This window comes from Pagrus major, chromosome 18 (assembly GCF_040436345.1).
Source record: "Pagrus major chromosome 18, Pma_NU_1.0".
NCBI classification, from domain to species: Eukaryota; Metazoa; Chordata; class Actinopteri; order Spariformes; family Sparidae; genus Pagrus; species Pagrus major.
Window position 1 is genome coordinate 34,167,479 of NC_133232.1, and position 26,348 is coordinate 34,193,826.

Genomic DNA, 26,348 nt, shown 5'->3' on the forward strand with positions numbered 1-26,348 from the left:
ACACACATCCACTCATAGAAACCAGAGAGACAGCTATACATGCACACACTCACCTGGGAAAAGAGATGGAAAGTGCATATGCAACACACACACTCGCATACACCCAGATGGGAAACAACACAGACACCTGGCTGGCATTGAAGCGCTGATCTGTTTGCATACCTCTCCCTCTCTCCGCTCATCCTCCACACAGCCACAAAGCCGCCTTTAACACTAGGAAAACAGAAACACAAAAAGGAGGCTAAAAGGGGGCAACAGGCGGCTTACATCCTTCTTCCACCCATCCCTCCCTTCCACCCTTCCTCCGTCTCTCTGTACCAAATGTTTACCTTCCCCCCGTGAAAAGAGAGGGATGTGGACAGACAGGGTGAGAAAAGAAAGAAATCTGGCAGAGGGGAAGGGAGCCAAGGCCTTTAAAGTCTGCCACAGAGCCGTGACAAAAGCCTCCTAATCTCGGTGTTGTCTTTCGGCCCCCTTTTTCTCCCCGCACATCCTGCCAAGTGTGTGTCGCTGTGTGTGTGTGTGTGTGTGTGTGTGTGTGTGTGTGTAAAAGAGAAAAAGAGAGGAAGAAAGTCAGAGTCTGTGCGTGTGTGTTATGCAAGCGTGTGTGTGTGTGTGTGGATTTGTTTGAGAAAGTTTAAAAAAGGCAAGGCGAGTTGGTGTGTGTTTGTGTGAAAAGAGATTGTGTGTGATAAGGAAGTTGTTGGTGTGTGTGTGTGTGTGTGTGTGTGTGACAGGAAAGGAATCTTTCCACAGTCGCGCTGACATCACTCAAGCATGCATGGGACAGTTGGAGGAGGCCGGGCCCCTTCAAAGGCATCAGCCTGCCTGCCTTCACATGTGGGGTGCCTGTTTGTGTGTGTGTGTGTGTGTGTGTGTGTTGAGTCTAGGAGTGGTCCAGGTCACCCATCCTCACCTGTTCCTCTTTGACTCATAAACTGCTCCTTCAGCTCTCTTCTGCTAAAACGCAACAAAATTGCCCGAGTGTGTCCAACAATTCCTCGATGTCGTCCTTTTCACCCTCTTCAAAAGCTGCAGATGTGAATAGACATTTGTGTGTGTGTGTGTGTGTGTGTGTGTGTGTGTAACCTCCTCAGCGCTCCTTCCTCATCCTGTCGATCCCTATCAGAGGCAGCTGTGGTCCAAACAGCAGAGGAATGTATACTGGAGCTATCATGATATATAGACAGGCTGAGATAGACTACAGTGCCACCTACAGGCCGGTCGATGTGATATCAAGTCAGGGCAGTTTAGTTCAGTATTTTCTATAAGTTATGTCCCTCAACCATCAGCAGAAGGATCTGACTGGAAAGAATATCAACATATAAACAAAGACATTTTTGTGACATAATATACAATATATCATGGTATGGAAAATTAAAGTAACATCACATATAAAAAATTAAACTGATATTAAAAACACTAATCAGAAACAATTTATTTAAATAGACAGTATGTAATGTAACATTTCTGCACTAAAAACGACTCGACCTGTGTGATATATTTTGATGAGTTGTGTACTTATACTTCCAACACTTCCAACAATGTTCAAACCCAGAGTATTAAAAATTTTATTCAACTTAACGTTGCATTTCATTTGATCATCTGTCTCTCTTCCAGGAGAGTCAGAGAGTGAGGAGGGAAGTCAGTGAACATGACTAAATGTAACGTAATACAAAATAATACCTCGTACATTTCTGCCTGAGTCACATAGATAGATTTTAATCAGCAATGGTGGTTGTTTAACAATGACGACAGCAATTCCCATGATCCCACACTGCTTACGTCTTTTGTTTTGTGTTGATTGGGAGACACAAAGCTGATGAAAAATAATATAATAGACTTAGCAGAATATACATTGAAATTTCCAGCCAGGATGCTCCATGTAAGGACATTAAAATGATTTATATGGAGCAAGTGTGCAGGCGTTATCCTCATTTCATTCGTGAGCCCTGATAGCCAGGCTACACAAAGAGTGATGATCCCTCAGATTTATCTTGCAATAAACCATTAATTTTGAAGGTGTTGACTATTAATTAGAAATGATCTACATGAGCTACACATGGTTTATAGAAGCAGGAAGAAACAATAACAAGAGCTCACTGTTGTAAAGTAGTTAACTTTAGTTGAATGTGGCGCTCTTGAAGTTAAACTGATAAACTCAGCTTTTTTTGTGCATATATTTAACAAAAACATCTTCATTAGTGCCCCTCTGTTTGAATGTTAAACAGTAAAGGTGACAGGATCACAGATTTTACACTGCAGGGCTACACAGGAACGCTCTCCGTGCACCTCAGAAAGACAAATAGCTCCAGTGTGAAATCATTTAGTTCATGTCGTGTCTTGCCTAGAGGGGATTACACTTACAGCACCAAAGGTACGAGACTGAAATACTGAGTGACAAAGTGTGAAATCTGGATCAGATTAAGAGAGAAGCTTCTCTTTCACACACACACACACACACACACACACACACACACACACACACACACACACACACACTCACACACACATAGAAAGATGGAGATGGAGAGAGAGAAAGAGAAGGAGGGGTGGACAAGTTGTGGGAACATGCTGCTGAATAATTACCACTGACATCAGAATAGTTTTCTTTAGCTCTCTGAAGTGGCAGGGCTCATTTGTACAGCCTGGAGCCATGCAGAGGTGTGTGTGAGTGTGTGTGTGTGTGTGTGTGTAGAGGAGAAAGTAAGAGAGGTAGACAGATGAAGAGGGAGAAGGAGATGTGTTAGTGCGTGAGAAAAAGGATTGTGTGACTTTAGTGGAATATTACTGCAATTGTGAGCGGTATGGGACAAGGGATGGCCCTGTGTGTGTGTGTGTGTGTGTGAAAGAGTGTGTGTGTGTGTGCATAAGGGAGAGATTATTCTGATTTAGTCGTCTCCCTGTCAGTGTCTGACACCATGACAGCTTAGTCTGCCCCAGGGAGCCATTTCTCTCTAAGTGGACCTTAAAAAACAGGAAACGACTTCAAATCCCACCGGAGCGCAGAGGAGGATCAGGCCTACTGACTCTGTACAATACCCTTTAACTTCACACACACACACACACAACCTGAATATAGCGTGCACAAGCCCAGAACACACACACACAGTCACACCTGAACCCTCTTCAATAGACACTATTCACCACCCTGACAGCCAGGGACAATAGAGGCAAGAACGCAGGTCGACAAAGAGAGGACCGACCTGTCTGAACACATCTGGCCGTCCTTGCCGCCCGCTTCACCGCATCAGCTTCTTCCTCCAGTTCAGGTGATATCATGTTTCCATTTGGATACACTTTGCTTTGCCTTCACTTGCAGCTGTTTTGTAACAAGATTTGAAGGTGGAATTACGAGTCATGTTACTGAAGTTACGCGCAGCAGGCCAGGAGTGCGGAAGCTATTGTGTGAGGGTCGTTAACTGTATAGCCGCCTGAAGGTGTTCCTGATGTTACTGCAGCGTTTTCCTGTCAAGCCTGAAGTCTAGTCTTGTAGTCTCCAGCAAATGGACCTATTTTTTGGTGAACATAATCCTAGTTTATCTTTGTAAATTGAGCAGGTGCTGGAGCAGGAGAGCGAGCGTCACGTCAAGTTGTGCCCTCGGCAAAAGGCTTGTAAGGCTCTGTAGGTGGAGGCCTGTAAGTCTCTCTGCTGGATTAGTGAAAGTAATTTACTTTCAAAACAACACGGCTAAACAACTCACACTGTACTGGATAACATGACCTGTGACCACGTATAATCACACAGAAATGTGGAAAATGTTAATAGGATTTCATCTGGATAAATACAGCATTATGTAAGGATGATCAAAATATTTACGGGAAAGACCAGGCTGGAGATCATATTTCATTTATTTTCATTAGTTTAATTGATTGTGAGAAAAAAAAAACGTGTAATTCAACAACACAGAATCTGAGTTTTGTCATCAATGAACAGTGCGATACATCCCGGATTTAAACTTCACAACACAACACACGAACTAGGTCGTAAAAGGTACAAATACCTCTATCTACATGTCAGCGGCCAGGTGTATTTCCTCTGAAGGCTTCATGACTTGTGTTTGTTAAGGAGGAGGGCAGAACAGGGAGGACATGGAGTGTCTGAAGGAGGAGGGAAGTTTGAAGATGGGAGACGCAGAGCGCTGGCCGTACGAAATATCTGGAGTCAGTGGTGAGCCCTGAAAACGACTGGGAGAGGACAGGGGAGGAGAGTTCACTCACACTACTGGCGTATCTTATTACATTTTTGAAATGCCAACTGCTTTCCCATTTTCACACTGCAAGCAACATGATCAACAGATTTCCCTTTACATTCTTTGGTTATTGACAACAAATGCCATGAAATGACCAAAACCAAGAGTGTGTTACTCCGTCTCTTTATTCTATCCAACCTTCCCCATCTTTAAAATGATAGTTTTTTTCAAAGTTATTTCCTTAGTTTGGATAAGGGATGTTAATGATTAATCTTTGATCGATTAAAAATGTATTAACCAACAATCTGAGATGGGCACAATACATCATAAAGTATTTTTTTGAAAAAGTATACTTGCTTATCAAATATATCAAAATTAAACAAAATACTGGTATGTGAAATTGCATTTAATTAACAGACAAGTATTTTAAAAATGCAAAAAGACCTTCCATACAAGCTGATATTATTACATTTTAGCCATTTAGTAGCCTCAGTGTGGGTTGGATTTTGTTGGGCAGTTGTTCTATAGCAACAGACGATAGCTCCGCTATTAAAGTCATTATTTTGTGTTATTTCATTTATTATTCAAGTACTTTAGTTGTATTATTTGTTCTTTTAACTCCTTTATGAGGCCAACAAACAGTTTTCTAATGGAAAAAACCTCCAAAATACTTCATATATTATTAATAACTAACTGATAGTCGATCGTTAAGGCAGCCAGCTATTGATTAAAGAAATTGCTTAAAATTTGCATCCCTAGTTTGGATTTAAGAAGGGACAGTGCAAAGTAATAAAACGCATGGTTATACATGAGTCAAAATGCCAGAATTATGCTAAAGGGCTATTTTTCATCTGTAGTCCCCTGGCGAAGGTCTTAAAAGGGCTTCTTAAATAATATAACAAAGCAAAATGAAAAACAAAGAAGCAGAACAAAACAGGGAACAAAGCAAATGAACACAGAGCATGCGGGTCAAAGACTGGAAAAAGACAGACAGTTGTTAAGAACATTAAAACCAGTAGTGAATTAAAAGTATTAATCATCCATTGTTTTAATTGGTTACTAAAAGACCTATACGTCCTTGAACAAGTTACTGTCACTCAAACAGGAGTAAATATTGTATTTGTTGGGGACTATGAGTGGTTCATGATAATAAAGGAACATTTCACAACAGTGTGCCTCACTAATGTGGTTTTAGGACAAAAATGGAGGATTCAGCTGCACAAACATTAAGTTGGATCAATTCATTGTTGGTTTTGGTATTTTTAATGGGATTTGTTAACAATAAGAAACATACAGAATATCACCAGACTTTAAATTATTTTATACAATTCTCACAATTGGTCAAACAAGTTGCTTATAGTGGAGTTGAAATAACTTAAGTTAGAACATGTAAAATAATCAATCAGCATTATTTTGATTGTGTTATGACGACTTGAATGAATAAAATTACTTGCCTGACTGTGGCTGAGCGAGCTGAATGGTTGGACAGCGTGTTCTGACTGGACGATCTGTGAGAGACGGTACCTAAACATCACACCAGAGAGATCCATGTTTATCCATAGCAAGGTCAAACAGACATAATGGCTCGTAATGATTAAAAAACACACACACAAAATATTACTGGTTGGGTTTATGTGTCTCTTCTTCCATCACATGAGCTTGCTGCATATCTCATTTGGAAAATCATCCAGGAAGACAAGATAAATGGGTGAGTCATCCTCCAGCGTATCTCAACTTAGACGTTGCTACCCAACATTGCAAAACACCTACAGCATGTACACAACCCTCTGCAGCAGAGAGCTCCATAATTAATGACACATGCCATCCTTATCTCGCAATAACAATAAATAAAGCTGTCAGTTGAGCACTTTAATAAGCACAATAAATCTGCCGCTGGTTAAATATTATGATTTCCTTCAATACAATATTTACGTTTGCATCCAACCAAACATTGACACATGCATTTACACAATCTTGATAGTACTTGAATGCTATCATCTGATTTATCTGCAACAATGGAGATCAAATCCTTTAAGAGACTAAATTATATAATCAAAGAGAAGGAGCCCAGTAGGTGTCATCCTAAACATAACAGCTGCCAACATCTCTGTTGGTTTAATCACAGTGGGTGCTGATGCGTGGAGTCCATACACCCCACAGTAGGTTGGTAAAGATTATCTTGCTATTATGTCCGTGTCAACATGAAACTAATTGTGTTAAATCCTAGGTAGCATACCATGTACACATGTTTACTGCCATGAGGGGTGTCAAACCACCTACCCTGAAGTAACTGGTATAATGCTCAATGCGCTGATGTAATGAAACAGAGTTACGCAGGGAGATCGCCAAAGCAGATCCAAAGTCATGAGCAAAATTTGACAACAGATATTCCTATAATGACCAAAAACAGGTTTCATGACAGGCAGAGCACAGCACATACCCATCCGTCCATCCTGTGGAGGACTGATTAATGACAGTCTGGGGACAGTCTTAGGCTGAAAGACAGAGAAACATCACAAATCACTTTTTATCTGCTTGTTACTCAATATTGTCATCCTCCATGTACTGACGTCTTAAATTACCAGTACACAAATTGTATCGCAGAAACAGATGGTGAAATAATGAAGTTTACCTTCCTGAACAAACTCCAATCATCCAGCTCCATGTTTTCAGTGCTACAGGAGGGTAAACTTCGTTAGTGGTGTTGGATTCAGTTGGCTGAGCACTGCAGTGATGCCTCAACTGCTTTATAACAAGCCAAAATTGATTAGATTCTAGGAAAATAAGTACAGTTGTTTGCATTTGATTGAAAACATTATGCATTTCTGTAAACCTTGAGAAGCTTGGGGCTTCTCTAAACGTGACTGATTTAGCAGCTAAGTCAGATTTTTACTTCAATTCAGTAACAAAAATCGACATATTTTGAAAAAGCAAGCTATAATTAAAATGTATTGTTCCTTTTAAATAACTTTATCAACATATGTTCCTAATTACCTTTGCATAAACCATCACTTGACTTTTTAAATCATCTGAATTGACCCTGCAGGCAGGGCGGAAAGACTGCTAACAGGGTTAATATCCTCTCTCCATCATCTACACTGCTTTCGCTCAGTAGAAGAATCTAAAGTCTCAGCGGATAAAACAACATTTGTACTATTAGGCTCATGCAGCCAATCAATCTTGTGTCAACGGTGTCTCGAAAACCCAACAGGGAATCCTCACTGAACCCTTAGCTTATTCAGGTGTGTGTGTGTAGATAGCCGCAGGGCAGGGCAAAGCTAAAGAGGAGCTAAAGCTAACATAAGACACCTGGGCTGAACCCAGGATATAACTTGTTTGCACTGTGAAACACGTCCTACACTCTCTTTCTCTCTCTCTCTTATGGTGGGAGGTAATGAAGGGCAGACTAAAAGAAACAGAGACTGAGACGGGGTGAGGAAGAAGGTCAAACATGCTATTAGATACAGTGAACAGCTAAGGTGGGACAATACTCACATACTAGTCGTTGGGGAGTGTCTTGGGAGGGTCATTGGGGAGTTGTATGGGATCTGTAGCACTGACACTAAGCAGGAGACAGAAACACAACATTTACAACCACTGTTTACCATTAATGATGATGAGACATTAGTGATCATAAAGGGGCATGAATGAAAACTCATGGTTCAGTGCAACGACCCCAGAGCGATGACTTGAGCCAGTTTTATGGTCACTCAGCGGCCTAATTGGACAAGAGATCTAAGTCTTGGTAAATAACACCATCCTGCCTGGCTGTAGATTTTCGTACTTAGACATGAGTGTTTTGGGACAGACGTTATGCAACAAGTACTGTGTCTTACATCTCTTTCTATATTGGTGTCACCTATTGCAGTTTTTGGTTAAATTGATCATCACAATTTAAGAAATAAGGCAACATTTTTGCAAATTTACATAGCTTCTTTTTTTCTATTTCTACGATAGTGACATTAAATTATGAGATTATTGTTACCTGACTTATGTCCATGTGCAGTGTGGGAACTGTGGCTCATCTGAGGCACTGAGGAAACTTTGGCACTGAGTGAGAACAGTAATAAACGAGGTTAATCAGTTCACAGTTATTGGTTTGACTCCTAGAATAAGAGAATAAAATAAGACTCCCTTCAGGGTGTGCTTAAGACAGACAATTTTCCTTTTATGAGAATATTATACTGAGATTTTTTTTTCTTACAGTATGTCTTCCTTGAGTTTGTATTTTACAGAACATTTATAAAGGATGTAGCTTCAGTACTCACACACTTCAGGTGATGTAGAACAATGTAAAATATGACCTAAATACTTACTGGAGGCTTCAATATTTGTTGTAATTAATTGTCAGATACTTGTCAAAGTTTACTCCAGAACTTGGACTTAAATACTATAATTAAGAACTAAGAAATAGTAAATCTGGCATTTTTACTACTCTTCAAATCAATTCAGTGCTGGTTGTGGGAGTAACAGGCTGGGAGTAGATGTGCCAGGAGTGACACCTAGTGAGAGGTGAGGCATAACAGCCAGCTGGTTTAAATAACTTTTAAAAAAGATGCCAAAACCAAAGAGGCACACACCACCATCATTTATTGCCAAATTATTACAGGTTTTATTGCCTCCGTCAATGCTGATTTAGTTAGTATTTTAAACTTTATTTCATGAGCATCATGATCACTGATGCATGACGACTAATGATGTGAAACAATGAATGAATGAAACTTCAGCCAAATGTTCTCTGGAAAATAGTTAGAGACCATATTTTTCAGGACATAGTGTGTGTGAACAGAGGGAAACTATCAAGTAACTTTCATACTAATATATTTTAAGAGGTCTTGAATCTATGAGAAAAATAAAACTGGAACACATGACTGACATTAGATAAAATGACGTGGGTTTAAAAGATAAGCTGCTCATGTTATAATATCCCATTATTAGAACATCAGCATGTATTATGTACCTCTGATGCTGAAGAGAGTTCTCCAGCATAGCAATGTAGGCGCTCCGTTCATTCAGCTTCCTTTAAAGGGAAAAATAATTACTTTTAATAAACTGCAGTTTAGAATTGCGTACGATAAAATGATTCAAAACCTTTAACTTACTTTGTCATGTGCTGCATTTCTTGCTTCATCTTGACATTTACCTCTTCTAGTTTCTCACTCTGTAATTGAAAAAACTGTAATGCTGGTGTGACTATTTTATGTTGTATGAAGTTTATGAGTCGTTTTATGAGCGAAAAAGAACAGGAAACTAATTTAATCATACTTTCAACATGGTTTTGAAATTTAATGGAATGGAATAGAACTGAACCTCACAATTGCCGTACATTACCTGCCAAATGAAGAAAAAGCAAGCCTTCAAAGACATACACACACACACCTACAAACACACACTGCAGCAACATGCAGCATATGTCTCTCACCCTTTGCTTGTAGTGAGTCAGTAGTCTTTTCTGATGTCTTTCCTGGAACATTATAACCTGAGAAAAGGAAAGAAACAGCTTTGTGAAGCCTGCACTAATAAATAAAATTAAAAAAAAGGTGCTGCATATAAAACTCTTCATAATAGAGTTTTAACACAGTTAATGCTGAACTGATATAAACGGTTAATAAGACTGTTTTTAGTATTTTACGATGTGAAGCTAGAAAATGACCAAACTTTGCCAATTTCTGTGAAGTGTTGGATTGTCACAGTGTCGATGTCGGAGAACAGGGTCTTCACTTCTGGGCTGCTCTGAAACAAAGACATCTAACATGACTTTAATGACAGCAGGATGGTACAATGATATGAGTTATGAAGCGTGATCTTATCCCACCCGAGGATGCAATTTAAGGAGAAGAAAGATTCTTACTTTGTCAGAGAGAGGCGACACTTGGCAGTTGGCATTGCATATGAAACACTTGCCTTGGCTGCCTGTAAAAAAAAAAAAAAAATGCAATTATATATAGACTTTAGAAATCATGTTGGCTCTCAATCCAATACAGGAACTGAACAAAAAGGGTTCTCATGGTGCCTCTGTCGAGACCCAGAATTAATTAACTGTAACCTCTGGGTATAAGCCTGCAAGCCAGAGTGGATCAAAATGCTGTATAATCAAACTCTGGAGAGTTTTATTGAGATTAGACCCATCAGGAATAGAGCTCTGGATGGTGAATATGATCAGCGGCTCCCAAAGTGGGACCAAAGGGCTTCCAGAAGAGCTTCAAGAGGTCCCATATCCAATGTTGAATGGTGTTATTTCATGTGGATATAACAAAAAGCACCCACTGACAGAGACCGAACAAGCCTGGATCAGAGATTTCACTCTCTCTAGGGGAAAATGTCTGTCATTAGAGTGGGCATGGAGAAGTTTAGTTAGCAGCTCCTGGTTTGAGTACACCTGAAGTAAAACTGTATCATCAGCTCTGCAATAACACTTGAAGCCCAACAGGTGTCTCTGTCCAACCACACTTTCACCTGCCTGCAGCAAGTATATACAACTGAAGTGAAGACGAGGCTCTGAGCTTTTAAATACATTAAAACATTCCCAACAGTGACTGATTTCACTGCTCGTTGTATTATATCAACTGTATCTACCTTTCTGATAACAGACACTACAGACGACATGTCCGCAGGTCGTGACAGCCAGCTGTCGGTCAGCACGGGGGGAAAGGAAGCAGGAGCTGCAGCAAACCCAGAAAGACATGTGGACACCTGCACGATAAGATGAGTGTTAAAGTAAACAAGCTAGCTCACTTTGCTAACTCATTACTGCGCTAGCTAGTCACGCTAACAGATGTAGCCAAATGGCATTACAGCTTTCTCCTTCACTGAATGCTTTAAAATGTTTTCTGTAGTTCAGTTAAGTTCAGGATTATTTTTACAGTTAAGTACATGCAGATTTATGTTGTCACCTTGCAGTGAACCTAGCACAGCACTTACCTGAAGCAGGTGAGGGGGAAGTTAACTTAAATAACGGTCCCCAGGTAGCTCTTTGGTCTGACGTAAGTGCGTACGTGAGTGCACAACCTCAGGCGGAGCTAGCTAACTTTACTCTTTGTCTGTAAGTAGTAAACTAGCTATAATAAAAATATATATGATATACCGTATATAACTAACTACTATAACTATCAGTCAAGGTTTATATCTCCTAAAAGTTGCTAGCACATAACTTCAGGGTTTTTTTGTGTGGTTTTTTTACACTATGCTAGCTAGCAGGGGCGGAGCTAGAGGGGCCACCTCTGGAACCTGATTGGACACCTCAGTTGCCACCCCAGTTGATTGACAGGTCGCTGCACCTGTCGTTGAAAGAAGCGCGGTTATGGACCGTGAAACGCGGGAAGCAGGATGAGCGTCTCTCAGGTGACAACATGGCGTCCATGTCAACAGAGGGAGCTCATAGCAAAGCTCGAAATGACCATGAAAAGGTAAGGAAACAATATTAGTTGCGTTTGCTGTGAAGTTCACGTGTCCTGCTCCTCAGCGCTCTGTACCAGCCTGCCTCGTTTTCATTTACATATTTCTGTGTTTTATTTTATATTTTACTCTGTTGATTTAAGTTGAGTTAAAAATAAAGAACTGTATTTACATGTGATGGTAATGTATATTTTCTTACGGTTCACACTTCCAGCTTGTGAGGATGCACTTCAGTCCAGAAATTGTTAATTGTTAATAAAACTGGATCGTTAGTAAACTGCTACCACAACCCTGAATAAATTCTACTTAGTGGTTACAATTACAACTGTGAAGTTTGTCTGCGTGTTAGTTTGGGGGCTAACGTGAGCCGGTTAGCTCAGGCTAAGCTATGCTTGGTGTCAGTGGAGAGGGTAGCGTCTGTAGTTTCAGAGGAGACCAAACATGGCGGTGTTTAGAGCCCGGGCGCCGTGTACGATCCCGTTACATGCCGACTGTCCTGTTATCTAATATGATAAAGCCTTGCCCACCCTCCGGCCACCCCTTGTATAAAAGTCTAGTTCCGCCCCTGGTAGCTATATACACAGACAGGACAGTCCTTGTTTGTTGTCATGAGCTAAGTTTCATCAAAGCTGTTTAATTCAAAAGAGAAATAATCACAAAACAATCCTCCTTCAAAATGACTTTTATTAATTTTCCCTCAGTGTCCCCAGTTGTTGTGTGTTCAGTCCTGATGAACATTGTGCACATTTTCCTACAGTTGTTGCAATCTGACTGAAATACTTAGCAATTTATTATGACAGAAGTGACTATTAACACAGTACAAAACAAGATTACAGTGAACTTGAGGCCTAATACAATGTTGTTTGAAGGACAACAGAGTAGAAGAATAAAAAAGAGAAGGAGAAGAAAGAAAAGACAATGAACTCTTGAAATAACTCTAGAAAGCGTTTAGGTAAGATTGTCTGTATCCTATGCAAAAAAAACACTTACTTTTCATCAATATTTTAGCCGTACATATTTGTTTTGGAAATAATAGAAGAGACCTTTCAATTTTAAAGAGTGAAGAGGCATAAAGTGTGCTTGTTGTCTGACAGGTCAGAGGTCATCATCAGACCAGCTTCTTGGCGATGAAGAAGTCTTTGAGTCGTTTCATCTGCCAGAAACCAACCGACAGCAGGACAGTGGTCTGCACCACGGCCCACCACAGCACTTTACTGTTGGTCACCTCACTGATCTGCCGAAACGTGTCCTCTTTCTCCTGAATGAAAGTAAAGAACATGAAACATTTATGCTACACGTGCTTTCCCCCTTTCTCTGTAGTGCTGTTTATCCATGTAGATTACTCTGGTGTGAGTTGCTGAGTTTTACGGGACGTATGCCTTCGCTCTAATCCAATGGAACTGGATAGCACTCGGCTTGTGGTGCTCAAAGCGCCAGAAAATACATTTGTATAACTCATCAGCAATGTCTCATCCAGAAATCATGACTGGCTAGTCAAGATAATCCACAGACCTTGTTGTGACCACTTTCATGAAGGAACTACTTTCTTGTTACCGAACTCTCTTACAAGCTATTTAGTTCCATTTAATTGGAGATAAGATGGACATCCCAACTCACACGGTATTAATTTGCTTGGAGACAGTACAGTAAAATGCTCACCCTCTGGTACTCCTGCTGCCTGGTGATGTACTTCATCTGATCTATGAGGTGGCCGAGGTTGTTCTCCAGAGTCTCCATGTTGTCTTTGGTTTTTTCAGCGTCGTGTCCGATCGCATGCTCTCCCATCTGAATGTCCAAATGTAGCTTCTGTACAACACAACGGAGACAAATTAGGGCAATTCTGTGCATGTTGCAGCATTTTTTCCTCTTTTATTTTAAATTAGTTTTCCCCACGTGTCCATAGGTCTCACCAGCCTCTCTCCAGCAAAGACAGAAAACCTTGTGGAGTTGGTTTGGAAGCAGAAGTAGTGCTGACCAGAGGCGTGAGCTGTGAAGGTGAATTTGCTGAATTTACCATAGCGTTTGGACATCTGAATCTAGAGAGCGAGAAAGACACTGTTAGGACAACATTTCTTCAGCTATTGGTCAACAAAATTGACGTATGGTTTTATTTCTGTTGGTTTGTTTTGCTTTCAAAAATGCCAACCAACCAGCCCATGTTTTAGTGTATCATGATACACATATTTGTTGGCCCTGGCTTAGTGATATGCTGCCTTTGAGTACAGTACCTCATGATTTGGGTCTCTGACTGTCACAGTGACGCCGAGGTGAGGGGAGCGGGTGGCCTTCTTCAAATCCCAAGGCTCCAACAAGAAATAACCTGAAGGTAAGACACAGTCCATTCACATAACACAATCACACATATGTTTGCAAAAACAAACACAGTAAGGTTTGCAAATACGAACCACCATTAAAAAAATGAAGCACTTTGTTTTGCAAATCCAAAATACACTTATTAAACATTAGATAATAAATAAAATGGCTCATAGCACCACCTGCTGTTGTGGGGAGAAATTGTTCAGGACATTTTTGAGAAAATCCTGATCTCAGAAGCATGGCAGAAAGTTTTTATGCCAAAAGTCACGTGACATTTTATGTCTTTGTAGGATATAATTCAAATTGTACTTGAAAGATGTTCTCAAGCATGATGCATCAGAAGTACTGTATGTTGGATATTTATTTTATATCGATAGGTATATTTTATATTTGCAAAACACAAAGCACTAGGACTGTGTTCTGTGTTTGCTAATGTATCATAGGGCATACATAAAACATATTTTGTTTGTTTGTCAAGTGAGGCAGGAAATTAAATCCACACACACACACACACACACAGTTGTCGTCTTGGTCATTGATTGTATATATATATAGTACATTCCCTGACATGTTATGGTAATCAAGTTCAACCCAGGTACAAGACTCTTACTTCTCCCCGTCTCTCATTGTAGGATTAATTGTGGGAAATATTTAGTACTTGTGAGCACAGTGAGTGGAATACTCTTTACATTTTCCGGGTATTTGTTGTTGAAGCACAGAACAAATCATTTTTCATGAATATGCCACTAAATGGGCAGTTTGGAAGTCATAAATGGCTTTTGCACTCACTGAAATAAAAAACACTATCATGGAAGTCCATTACTGTGTGATTCAGCAATCACGTGGCGATTCACAGTACAGTTTCAGGAATCTAATTCCACATTCATTACCTCTGTTGAGCTTGTAAATGACACTCAGGAGGAATATTCTCTCTCCAGGACTCACCAGTGACCAGAGTGTCTTCAGGAATCTCCTCAATGATGCATTTTTCCTCCTGCTCTCCGAGCTCAAAATACATGGCTGCTGCCAACATCAGGTAACACTGGAGGAGAAAGCCAACGCCTCGCAAACCCATTCTCAGTTAACTATGAGTGATTCAGTTACAATACACTCAGCAGTGACCAAATGCTTGGCCAGTACTTCCAGTTGACTTTTCAAGATTGAGGTGTTTTTCATCGGCTATGGCCAAACACCAATGTCCTGAAGCATATATTTAAAGTGGAAGGCTATAAGGGAGACTTTTGAGAGTGTGGGAAACTCACAGGTGCTGCTTTGTGTGACGAGACATTCTGGTTGTGTTGTGACTGGTTAACCTGGGAGCCAATCGCAAGGCTGCTAAGACCAGAGCCACCAGTGGGCTCATAATGCACCAACATGGAAGCACGAGTCGCACCATGACCTTTGAAACTACGCATGTATATATCTCAACGGTAATTATGTAGAAAAATCTACCAATTAGTATAATAATGTAAGCACTTAGGGACTTGTTATTAAACATGTCCCTGTGAATACTGAAGTAGACTTTTCTCCACTATAGGGCCAAAGTGCCAGCTCTGCATTTACCACACTAAATTGAAAGTGATAGATGCTGAGCTGAGCCCTCAGGGAGACATCCCTAGCTATCCACAAGATGCAAGATGAGCGAGTAACATATTCAAAAAGGTGTTTATCTGCCTTCTTTGTCCCTCTAGGGTACTCTAGGGTGAGAATATGTATGCGCACGCTGTACTGTAGCATGATGATTGATGGTTAGTGATCACAAATGCACTTCTCATCTGGCGTAGAGACTTATTTCTTATTTCTCTGGGATTTATTAGTCATTTTAAAATATAGTGTTCACCTTTTAAACTGTTAAGCAGGGAGGATTACGAGTGTCACAGTGCTACTACAGTATGCAAGAGAGTCCAGGTCTCTTTGGAAATTGAGAGGAAATTGCAATCCAAACCATTACATACAATAGTTGCCATATGCTTACCCAAGATGAGGTCACTTATAAAGCGGACCCCCACACACAGAATAAACCCTTCTCATATTTAGCATCTGCAGAAGTTGTTACGCCTCAAAGTAAGCAAAGAATCAGATTTCCTTCTTCTCCCACACTTCAGTAGTTTTACAGAAAGTGTGAATAATAAATCAACATGTTTAATGTACCTGAAGATTCGATTTAAAAACATGAGTTATATTTTTCTCTTTGTAGTTTTTCTAAAACACAACTTGTAACAATACCAATAATCTGCAGTTTACCGTGAATCACATAGTGCTTCCATTTACTCAGTCAGTGCATTCTGTATCTCCTCGCCATGTTAGTTTATATATTATAAACATTATTACAGGAGGTCGAAGTAATGTATCATGTATCCTGAGCACCAGCATGTTAAAAGTTTTGCGAAGTAAAACTACGCCTGCTGCATTGATGCACAAGATTTAACTGTGAGAAAATGGACTGAACAAAATACAGTCTAGTCATAACTGTAAATGTGGTAAAAGTAAATAACAATGTCAGACTGATCCTTTGTTTTAGGTTAACTTTTGTGAAGTAGCTACTTACTGGAGGTCAGCCACCACCACACTCCCAAAAACTGCTCCATACACTCATACCTAGCGCTAATGTGCGTGCAAGTGCGGGTTGGTTGGCAGTGGACCAAACCACTGTGAGGCATATGAAGGGGGGACTTAAAAACATATGGTTTTGTGCCTATAAGTAGCACAATTGTTTTCAGTGCAGATTATTATATTATTTAAAATGACATGTTTACAATTATATACTGTAGGCTATTGAGAGGGACAACTCTCTGTTTTTCTGAGAAAGGGGGGTCCATACCCCTGTATACTACTGTATACTGGGCGTACACTTTACTCCTACCTCTCTCAGACTAGGGCTGCAGGATACGGCAAAAAAAAAAACCAGTTGCAATATAATTCACTATTAGTGGATAAGATCATTTTTGCATGAAAAACTACTAATATCAGGATGATGTGAAATTTGTTGGGGTTTGTAACAAACAAAATTGTTTTCTTACATCTGGAGAATGAGATGTGTAGGCCAGGGCTGTAGCAGCACTGCAGTTCTTCATTATGATACTGTTGTGTCACATAAATTGCGACTTGAGATTTCGATAATATTTGGATCAGTTGTGCTGCCCTCTCTTAGACTTAGCTTATGAAACTACTGTTATGAAAAACCAGATACTGCATCTGCTCCTCTCCTGTTTCTCCTGATTTTCTGCCTCCGTACTTTTCCTTTCTCTTGTCATTCAAAACAGAAGGAGCGCTCATGCACCAGATGTTTAGGTCTTATTGCTGTTCAATCTGCAGTATAGTTTCTATGTTGCTTGGTGGGAAAGGAGGGTTCACAAGGGACTTTATCTGTTTTACATATTTACACAAATATCGTTCACTAGAGAAGAATCTGTTTGTAACTGTGTTGTCTTCATCCTGCCCAGAAATCTCCTCTGAAAAAAAAGAGGTCACTTTTCGTGTAACTGGTGTCTGTTTTGCCTGTTAAATGGAGCTCCTGCCTCATACTGTGATGTGCTGCACTGGACGTCACAGCGTGAAGTGAGCTCTGTGAGATTTCAGGCCTCATAATCTAAATCAACATTTGGGGAACTGTTTTATTCATTCATCCATTTTATGACCAACACTTCATCAGGGCGATTCATAGCCAACACGGGGGCTTGAACCCAGGTCATCCAGTTTAAAGCATTACTCTCTACACTCAATTTGATCCAGCAGCCCCAGTGTTAGTAATATTACCTTGGGAGCCCGAATGTAAGTAAGCCCAAATGTGTGGTTCAGATTTAAAGGTCAAACATTGCACTGAGCGGAGGCACTACAGAAGGTTTAAAATCCATATAAAGGGAAACAATTTTACTCAGAATTGTTATTGTGATTACGTGTTATGAAGTTGAAGTATGAAGACGTAATGTCCTCTCTGTGTGATAAACGAGGCCACATCTCAAGATATATTTACACTTTATTGAACAAACAGACAACAAACATTTTTTTGTACATTTTTAGTGTTTTTTACAAAAACAGTTTTTTCTGTATTGAACTAATATCTCAATTACACAAAGGAATACAAATTACTTTCAGATTTGATATACTGTACACTACAGGTTAAAATCCTGTCAATAAATATATTCTTTGTCTTCAGGAAAACAACCGTGATGTCTCTGTAAACATGTTTTGAATTTGGCGTAGTTTAGAGGACCGAACATCTATTTCTCTGTCTGACTCACATTTATCACTTCTTCTGCCAGTGGAAAAATATTGAGGCATCTTGTTTTCCTCTGTGCCCGAGCTGATATTATGTTGGGATTTGAGATCTTAAGTATAATTTATATGCATTTATTTCCAAATCCACTAAATGAAAGCTGCTGGGACTTCTAATCCACCGTGGGGAAAAAAATGTCTGTGATCGCTAGAAATGTCAATTCAAAACCCAATTATAATGTGAGAATGTGTTCGGTTAATGGCCGTGTTTAAAGCAGCATTGTTCTCTCCCCCAGACAATTTTGATAATCTGCCAAAACCAAATTGGTGTCTAATAGCTATTTTGCCAAACTACACCTCAGTAGTACTGTCAGATCTATCAGTGTGACTTGAGGATGAGACTTTTTTTGTTGTGTGATTCTCCAAATTTAAAAGTCAGTCAATCAATCAGTACATTTCCACAGAAAGAGAGCACGACCAGGGAGAAAGGAAGGGAGTTCATCATATTTATGCCTCGTGAGAAAACACCGCGGACCTTTTGCTGTTGTTTCTCCGTCTACGTCCTTTCCTCCCTTTCCTGGCTTTCCTCTCTTTCTTCTCTCTCTTCTCCTTCCTCTCTTTCTTCTCCCTCCGTTCCTGGCTTAGTCATAAACAGTTGTCCGGGAAGCACTTCCTCTCTTCCTCCAGCAGGGGGCAGACTGCTCCATTGTTGGCTGGGTGCATTAGGATGTAGCGTGTGCGGTGCTGCACGCCTGAGTCTCCACACTTGCCTTTGCACAAGCCCCAAGGAGACCACACTGACACCTCACAGTCCAGAGGGGTATCTGGAAGGAGAGGAGGGCATTGTTATCGCATTAATACTCATTTTTGATTTATTCGAGTTATTGCTACAGTCTGACCTCTTTTTCCAATATACTGTATTTATTGTCTGGAACGGGCAAAAGGTTGACATTTGTGAGTGGATATTATAGTTTAGATGAAAAGGAGAGGAATAAGTCTTACTAGGGAAAATCGCTGCTCTTCAACCCTTATTTGTCTTTAAGATAATGAATCTAACAGTGTCATGCTGTGCGTGCAGCTTTTTATGAACCCATTGCTTCTCGTCATAGATTCTTGCCCTGCTTGTGCTGCTGGGGTTACATTTCAGTGTGAATTTTTTACCCTTCATTTATTGAGTGATTTTTTTTTTGGTGACTGTGCATGCTTTTTGTCAACATAGCCCTGCCTGGCAGTAAACAGTGCTACCACTTAATGAGACAGTTACAGCAGATGGGGATTTAGAGCCTTGCACCTGAAATGGAAGAAATGGAAGGAGCTGCCATTGTTTGCCATTATTGGACAGGGACAGTAAAGAGACAGAAAGGGAATAAGAAGAGAAAGGGGTGAGACATGCAATAAAGGTCGACTGCTGGAATCAAACCAGCAACAGTTGCGACTGTGGCAGGTGCTGTAACCCTTCAGGTACCAAGCGGCCTTTTCAACCACTTTCTCCAACATCATGAACTTGTGAGCAACCTCAGTCAACCTTATTGGGAGCTTGTGTGCAGCTGATATGTATCACAGACTTAGTTGTAGGTGAAAGAGTAGAAAAGCAGAAGGATGGGAGGCGGAACGGAAGCTTCATGGATGTACAGCCGGATGGAGAGATGGAACAAGCACGTCAAAACTCCCTTAGTCTCGTGTGTCCGTTAAGGACGGAGGGAAGCATGAAGTGATAATAATAATGCCACAAGCTGAGTTATCTTATTTTACATTTTCACAGATAAAGTCTTGAGCAAGTGATTGCTAATCTATAACTAAAGTTGTCGTTTAATCCTCAAGCAGAATGAAAGCAGAAAGAGATGGTGGGATTAATGGAGGGAGGGAAGGATAAACAGATGGAGGGGTAGGACGGAGCATTGGGATCAAGGCAGGAAACCCCAACAGATTCTTGGCCCCTCGTTGTTGTTTGTTGACGGGTTGTCAGGGGAACGACTTTCAGTCTGATGCTGAGTCAAACTTTTACGGTCACCATGAACCCTGAGTCTGATTACTGCACTGTCAGCTCTACCAGGCTGACACGCTATATGTTCCTGGTCAAGTCATCTGTTAGACTTTCTGTGGTGAACTGTGTTTTTATTAAAGGTTATTTTATCCTCCTTCTCATATTGGAGAACATCAGTCACACAGACAGGTTGTTTGACTGCTGCATTGGTAGGTTTACTTGTAGTCTGACACACTCTTCGTCTTTATTTTTCCAAGATGCCTAATCTTCCATGCTGTTGGGCTTTTTTACTGCTACCACTAATCTGTACAACAGGGAGTCATAAATTTAACAGTCTGAGAACCAACATTAAGTAAAGCCAGCTTCACCTTCAAGATCCAGCTCTTGTTAAAACATACGTGTCTGCATCCTATTTGGGTCACGACCCAAAAGTTGCCTTACATAATTTCGACATAGTTTTCTTTAAATGCTCTCACTTTCTCATTCTCTCGTCCTTATATTGTTCCACTGGATGCCAGATGTGCCAGTGGTATTTTCTGATGCTCAACCTCACTTGGCTTCTCTGGTTTTGGTTGGAAGTAATTTAGTTTGTGTGGGGCCTGTAATGGCTCCCAAATGCTTTCATTTGAGTCAGCAAAAGACCCAAACTCCTAGCATCCTGACAAATCCTGCATTTGTGTTTCCATTCAGTCACCTCAAGTGGAATGGAGAAAGCCAGCTTTGGATAGGAATGAGAGATGCAAACCTCGACTTCACACGTGTGTCGGGAGTTTTCCAGTTTTCCTTCCTTGTAAAATATTTACAAAAAACTATTTCTTGAATGTTTAAAATCGTTTACGTTTGCTAGCTCATAGTTGTCTTCCTCTCTGCCTTCCTGGTGCATTCCCTGAATGTCACCTGTTGTTGGTCGATGGGAAAATTTAAACTGGCAGGATTTCATATAGAAAACACTGTGTAAATGTACGTGTGCATCCTTGTGAGATGGGAGATAAAAACAAACAGCTTGCGAATGTTTAAATCGTTGTTAACTCCTATCTGTTAGTGTTATAAACTTTTATGCAGTGTTTTGACAATGTCTTTAAAAACATTTATCGGCTTCTTCAGCCGGACTTCCTCGATCGTATTTCATTGTCTCACTGCTACCTGCTCCGTACTGATGCTATCATGTGAGTGCTAATGTACCAAACTTTGTCCCGTGAGTATTTAAGTTCTTTAGACTTACTTATGAGCGTGTCCTCAATCTCATTTCCTGTAGGCAGTTGGTTGGACTGGGTGGGCTCCACAGGCAGGCTGATGATCTGATTGGTCTTCTTTATCTTGGTCAGCATCACCTTGGCAATGGGAGGCAGGTGCTTCAGGCGAGGGTAGAAAAAGGAGTTGGCAGGGTGGCTAGGGAAGGAAGACGTGATCTATAGAGGGGAAACGGACAAAGAATAACAATCAATACATTGCTGGAGTGAAAGGAAGCATCAACCATTATTGTGACATCCTTTTAATTAAGTCAAAGGGATAAATGATTTTTGGCAAATAAGATGCTCATCTCACTGATTTTCAGGTGATAATATTCATAGTTTATACTGCTATAAGGTTAACAACACATTCAAGACATTTGTTTTATCTTCTGTTGTCAAATTGATTTGATTTTGCTTCTTCATGTACAACAGAATGATTATAAAACATTGTTCTCCTCTTTGGCAATGCTGGTTTTATCGAACAACATTAAGCTCACATCCTCATTCACATGATATGCGATCTTTGGCTTTGGATCGATGGATGTTGCATTTGGCTGCGGGCTGACCTACCTGTGAGATTCTGTCCTGCGGGATGGTCTCGAAGTTGGGAGAAGAGAACGTGAACCCGCTGTCAGTTCCTGCATCGTATGGGAAAAGCTCCAGCGAAACGTTGTCTTTCCAGTGGTCGCCGTCACACAGGTCAACACTGTCGACGCCCACAAACCAGTCCGGGCTTGGAACGATACGCACGATAAACGACAGCTGCAGATAGAGAGGAGGAAGTAGAGCGTGGGGAGGGAGATGGAGCGTAGAGAGAGAAAAAAGAGAAAGAGAGGGAAATGAGGAGGTGGGTCGGAGTAAGAGATGAAGATGAGAAGAAAAAGACATGGGTGGGAAAGAGAATGTAAAAGGGTTGTTATTTTATGTCACCATAAATCATGTATAGTGTGGAAAACTGTTTAGCTTGGATAGTGGGTTAAAAACACAAAGGACAGAGTGGGTAGTTGTGCTCCGGGATTTAATCTTTTTTCCATTTACATTCAGTAAATGACAGCTATAATGCACTTTGTTGCACATTCATATTTATCAGTAATTTATGCACTTGATTTAACCTTTACGACACCAAAGGGACTAAAATAAACACTTGAATTCTTTTGGAAGATCTGGTACAAGGAGGACTTTTTATTATCTTGTTTTTATTATCTTGTGCAAGTGGCAAGTACTCAACTGATTTAGCACTGCTTTCCTACAGCAGTGTGGGACTCATGATGGACGGTTTTAAAATGTCCAAATCGATGCATCGGAAGTAGAGATGTATATTTTTATGCCACATATTCTTCGTCAAAACCTGGCACCTACGTTTCCCGCAATGCAACTCAACAGCCGACAGCTTGATGAGAGATTTGGCTGTGTTTCACTAGCAGTGGCCACTAGCCTCACGCAGACATCAGGGGCAGGTTACACACCGCCAAATAGTCTTCAGCCCCAACTGATGGTGACTCAGGTGACATCACTTGGGTTAGTTTATCAGACTATGTGCAGCGCTGTCTGTGACGTTCCCCTTTAAATCAACCATATGTGGTCTGTATATCATACGATAATGTATTTCACTGTGCTGTGCTCAGTTAGAAGCATGTATAATCACTGTAGGGATTCATAGTCCAATAAGTCATCCACCTCCCCAAACATGTGGGGTTACTTCAGCAGCAATGGTTTTGAGTCAGTGAGCATCTTCTTTACGACTTATTTCTCCAACTGGCGTTTTTCCATTTGTCTCACTTTCAGGACATGACTCTTGTCAAACATTGTGTTTGGTCAGATGCGTCTTCGACTTAATGATCTACCCAGACACTCGCCAGCAGGAAGTTTAACAGGCAACTCCTGCAGAGTTTTACATAATTCGTAAAGCCGTAAATTCATCTTGCTGCGTTTTCGGAAGATGTCTTTAGGGTGCAGCGTATGGAAAGAACAGCCTGGAGCTGGTTTTATAGAAGTATTAACTGTTTTGCTGCATCAGCCTAGTTATGTTGTAAAAAGGCATAATGCAGCTCTTTCTTATAATGAAGTACTTTTTATGATCAATAATTAGCAGGAGTATGGCAACTTATTACTTGGCTAAAAAGACACTTGGGGCATTAACGTAACATTTTTTATAACCCTGGTCTCAGTTTTATAGTGTTGGCTGTTAGAGTCGTGAGGACATGCCCCATGGAAATAACTTCACAGAGTTTAAAAGGGAAACCACGCCACTGATCCAGTGTAACCTAGGAATGTAAAATACTTACTTGAACAGTGAATAAATATAATGCTACACTCCTCAACAACAGTAAGTATCGTAGGTCAAAATGTGCCTGTTGGGAACTTGTGAAATTGATGTTTACTTCTATTTTCACTTCTAAGTAATAAATTAATCAGGTCAAGCTGGAAATCTGCATCCATCTATGTGCTTGATTAAAAGACTGAGTGACTGATGGCTAAAGCTGCGTATGAAGATAAGGAAAAACTATCCTTGATCTTTGCAAGAGCTATGATTTTAATTTCATTTTCATTTTAAATCCCTGGGCTAAGCAAAACATGGCACCACCTTTATATATGATATTAACCCATCACCCGTCAGAAAAAGGTCTCTGATATACTAAATTTCATGACTCAGACTGAAGAAAACCAGGTGCTGAGTGACTTACATAGGAGTGCCTGGCGAAGACCTCGAACTCTGTATTCATCTGGCCCGTGCCTCCCACAACAGCGGGAGCGGAGAGGATCCCATAAACGCTCTGGATGCGTTCGCCGGCCGCCTCGACTTCCTTCATGAGCGTCCAGGCCTCGCCTTTCTCCGCAAACTCCCTCACTCCGTTGCTGGCAAACTCATTACGCTGCCAGATGTGATAGTCGGTGCTGTGAGTCACCCCTGACAGCAGAGAGAGAGGGAGAGGAAGTTAGTTGTTGCAACAGGTTGTAGTCCGCAGTTATCAGAGGTTAATATAAACTGTATGGACTCACAAATCAGTAGTATTCAGTTGGAGACATGCCATGCCATGTCATTTTGCCGGTATTCTTACCAATAAGGGCTTTCTCTGTATGTAGTTTTCTACTTTACACTCTACACCTTCTACCAATACTGTGACCAATGAGAGTACAGCTTGCTGTGGACTTACCAATAATGTTTGACCACTGTGCAGGTGGACGGTACACAGGATACTGTTTAGGGAAGGCTGCCTGCGACCACTTGCCAGTAAACGTTAACCTGTACTGAGCAGTTTCTGAGGCTGTACACATGGGGACGTCCGTAGGAACGGGCATTGAATGAACGCCTTGGCCTAGTGTCAGCATCATGAGGATCAGGCGGTAGAGTGCCTCACTGATGGAGAGGATTTTCCCTGCGGTGTCCATGATATTGAGGGCTGATTTGGGGGATGGACAAAGGACCTGAAGGACAAAGAAAGGAGAAAAGTCACTAGTTACGTTTTTATCAAGATGAGTCATCCAGCTGCAGTTGTGTACAGGTGTAATTGTGACACACTACACACTTTTCATGCTGTCTGCTCTGCTGTTGCTACATCCCAAGAAATCTGGCTTCAGCTTCTTCTCCATTTTTGTACACTTGCGCTGCCTTTGTGAAGCCTTGCAGCTGTCTGATTTGACATCTCTGCTTCGAGTTGTCCTTTTCCTGTCAGAGCTGGTACATGACAAGAATGACAAGGAGAGCTGCTGAAAGGGCAAAGCGTCTGGCTGCAGCACCAGTGTCGAGTTTAAAAAGTGGGGCAGCTGAGTCAGAGGGGAAATTTTTCACTTAAACCGTCTCCGCTGATTCTTTCCACTGTTTGACGTGTAAACCCAGTAAAGCTGTGAAGGATTGGCAGGAGAAGATCTTGTAGATGCACATTGTGAACGTTTGTTTCTTGTTGTTGCTGTAGTTACAGCTTGGTGAGCTCCACATTCCTGCGCTGAATATATTATTTAGAAGAATAAAGCTGTGCCAACTGCCTTTCATCATATCATCCTCACTAACTTGTGTAATGTTCCAGAGAGGGAGCAGCAACCTGGCACTCGTCCTGCAGCCTCCCTGAACTCTTTCAATGACTCAATGAGTCCTTTTCTTTTAACATTTTAATTACATTTTTTTTATTTTTCATGAATATATGTCGGCAATCTGTGGTTAATGAAGAGTCCTGTGGCTAAATGTCCCCCTGTGGGACATGCATTCATTTTCTATGAAGCACATCCTGGCTTCAGAGGCAAATAAACAGCATGCACATAGAGTTTTATGCAGTTTTAGTGTATTGCTTATTCAAGTAGATCATATAGTGGATTGATGGTATAGTGGATTCTGCTGAATGTAGAGTTAATAGATGTGAGGTTCTCACAAAAATTTGTTCTGAGTCATTTTAAAATTTTGATTAGATGAAAGTTCGGCTGCTGCAATTTACATATTTTCACGAAAGCAGAGCAGGATGTCTTTGCACTAACTCTTTGTTAGTATAATACACTGCATCCACATCAAATCTTTGACATCCACCCGTCCTTGTCAGGTGTTTGCTTGTATCTGAATTAATGTTTTGCCTAAATGCGATTGCATAGACTTCCGTTGTTACAGAAATAATTTCCAGTTGTTATACATGCATATCCTTCTATAATAGAGCTGTCATTTCTATTAATTTGCGCAGACCGATGAATGCAGTCTTACAAAATTAAGCATCTCTGTACTGAACCGGATGAAGATGTGGTGCAGAAACTACTCACTGATTTTTGCTCAGAGTCCAGATGAATGAAGGGCTGCAGCAGATGAGTGGAGAGGAGGGCTGGTGGTGAGGAGAAGGGGAGAGGAGAGCGGTGGATTGTGGCTGTCGGGAAGACTGACTGCGAGACTCCAAGTCCTCTTTCAGCTATTTATGTCTTCCAAGAGGTTCACCCCTTTCCCTCCTTTCCCTTTTCTTCCCCCTCCTTCCCTCTTTTGCTCCACTCCCCTCTTCAACTTGCTTCACTTTTCTTTCAATACTTTCTATCTGCTTGTCA

General features: G+C 40.9%; 3 protein-coding genes across 5 annotated transcripts; all 3 read right to left on the reverse strand.

The window, feature by feature from the left end:
* Positions 1 to 3,937: 3,937 nt before the first annotated feature.
* On the reverse strand, positions 3,938 to 11,223 carry rnf212 (ring finger protein 212). 3 transcript variants are annotated; one of them, XM_073487595.1, is made up of 13 exons: positions 11,115 to 11,223; positions 10,770 to 10,886; positions 10,045 to 10,106; positions 9,852 to 9,926; positions 9,616 to 9,672; positions 9,296 to 9,354; positions 9,154 to 9,213; positions 8,179 to 8,243; positions 7,689 to 7,755; positions 6,826 to 6,868; positions 6,634 to 6,688; positions 5,648 to 5,717; positions 3,938 to 4,188 (listed from the first exon to the last, which is right to left on the reverse strand). In XM_073487595.1, exons 2-13 carry the CDS (start codon positions 10,876 to 10,878, stop codon positions 4,065 to 4,067), a joined length of 846 nt encoding a protein of 281 aa, XP_073343696.1. In that variant the 5' UTR covers positions 10,879 to 10,886; positions 11,115 to 11,223; the 3' UTR covers positions 3,938 to 4,064. The 3 variants fall into 3 exon arrangements, with proteins under 3 accessions (XP_073343696.1, XP_073343695.1, XP_073343697.1); XM_073487594.1 differs by having other exon boundaries at positions 9,852 to 9,941; XM_073487596.1 differs by lacking the exon at positions 11,115 to 11,223 and having other exon boundaries at positions 9,852 to 9,921; positions 10,770 to 10,870.
* A 1,031-nt stretch (positions 11,224 to 12,254) lies between these two features.
* Positions 12,255 to 15,084, reverse strand: LOC141013295 (transmembrane emp24 domain-containing protein 11). Its single transcript, XM_073486962.1, has 5 exons — positions 14,850 to 15,084; positions 13,817 to 13,908; positions 13,499 to 13,624; positions 13,248 to 13,394; positions 12,255 to 12,846 (listed from the first exon to the last, which is right to left on the reverse strand). Exons 1-5 carry the CDS (start codon positions 14,977 to 14,979, stop codon positions 12,697 to 12,699), a joined length of 645 nt encoding a protein of 214 aa, XP_073343063.1. The 5' UTR covers positions 14,980 to 15,084; the 3' UTR covers positions 12,255 to 12,696.
* A 2,997-nt stretch (positions 15,085 to 18,081) lies between these two features.
* spon2b (spondin 2b, extracellular matrix protein) lies at positions 18,082 to 26,130 on the reverse strand. Its single transcript, XM_073487410.1, has 6 exons — positions 26,076 to 26,130; positions 24,491 to 24,761; positions 24,020 to 24,243; positions 21,906 to 22,097; positions 21,326 to 21,512; positions 18,082 to 18,943 (listed from the first exon to the last, which is right to left on the reverse strand). Exons 2-6 carry the CDS (start codon positions 24,723 to 24,725, stop codon positions 18,765 to 18,767), a joined length of 1,017 nt encoding a protein of 338 aa, XP_073343511.1. The 5' UTR covers positions 24,726 to 24,761; positions 26,076 to 26,130; the 3' UTR covers positions 18,082 to 18,764.
* Positions 26,131 to 26,348: the final 218 nt, after the last annotated feature.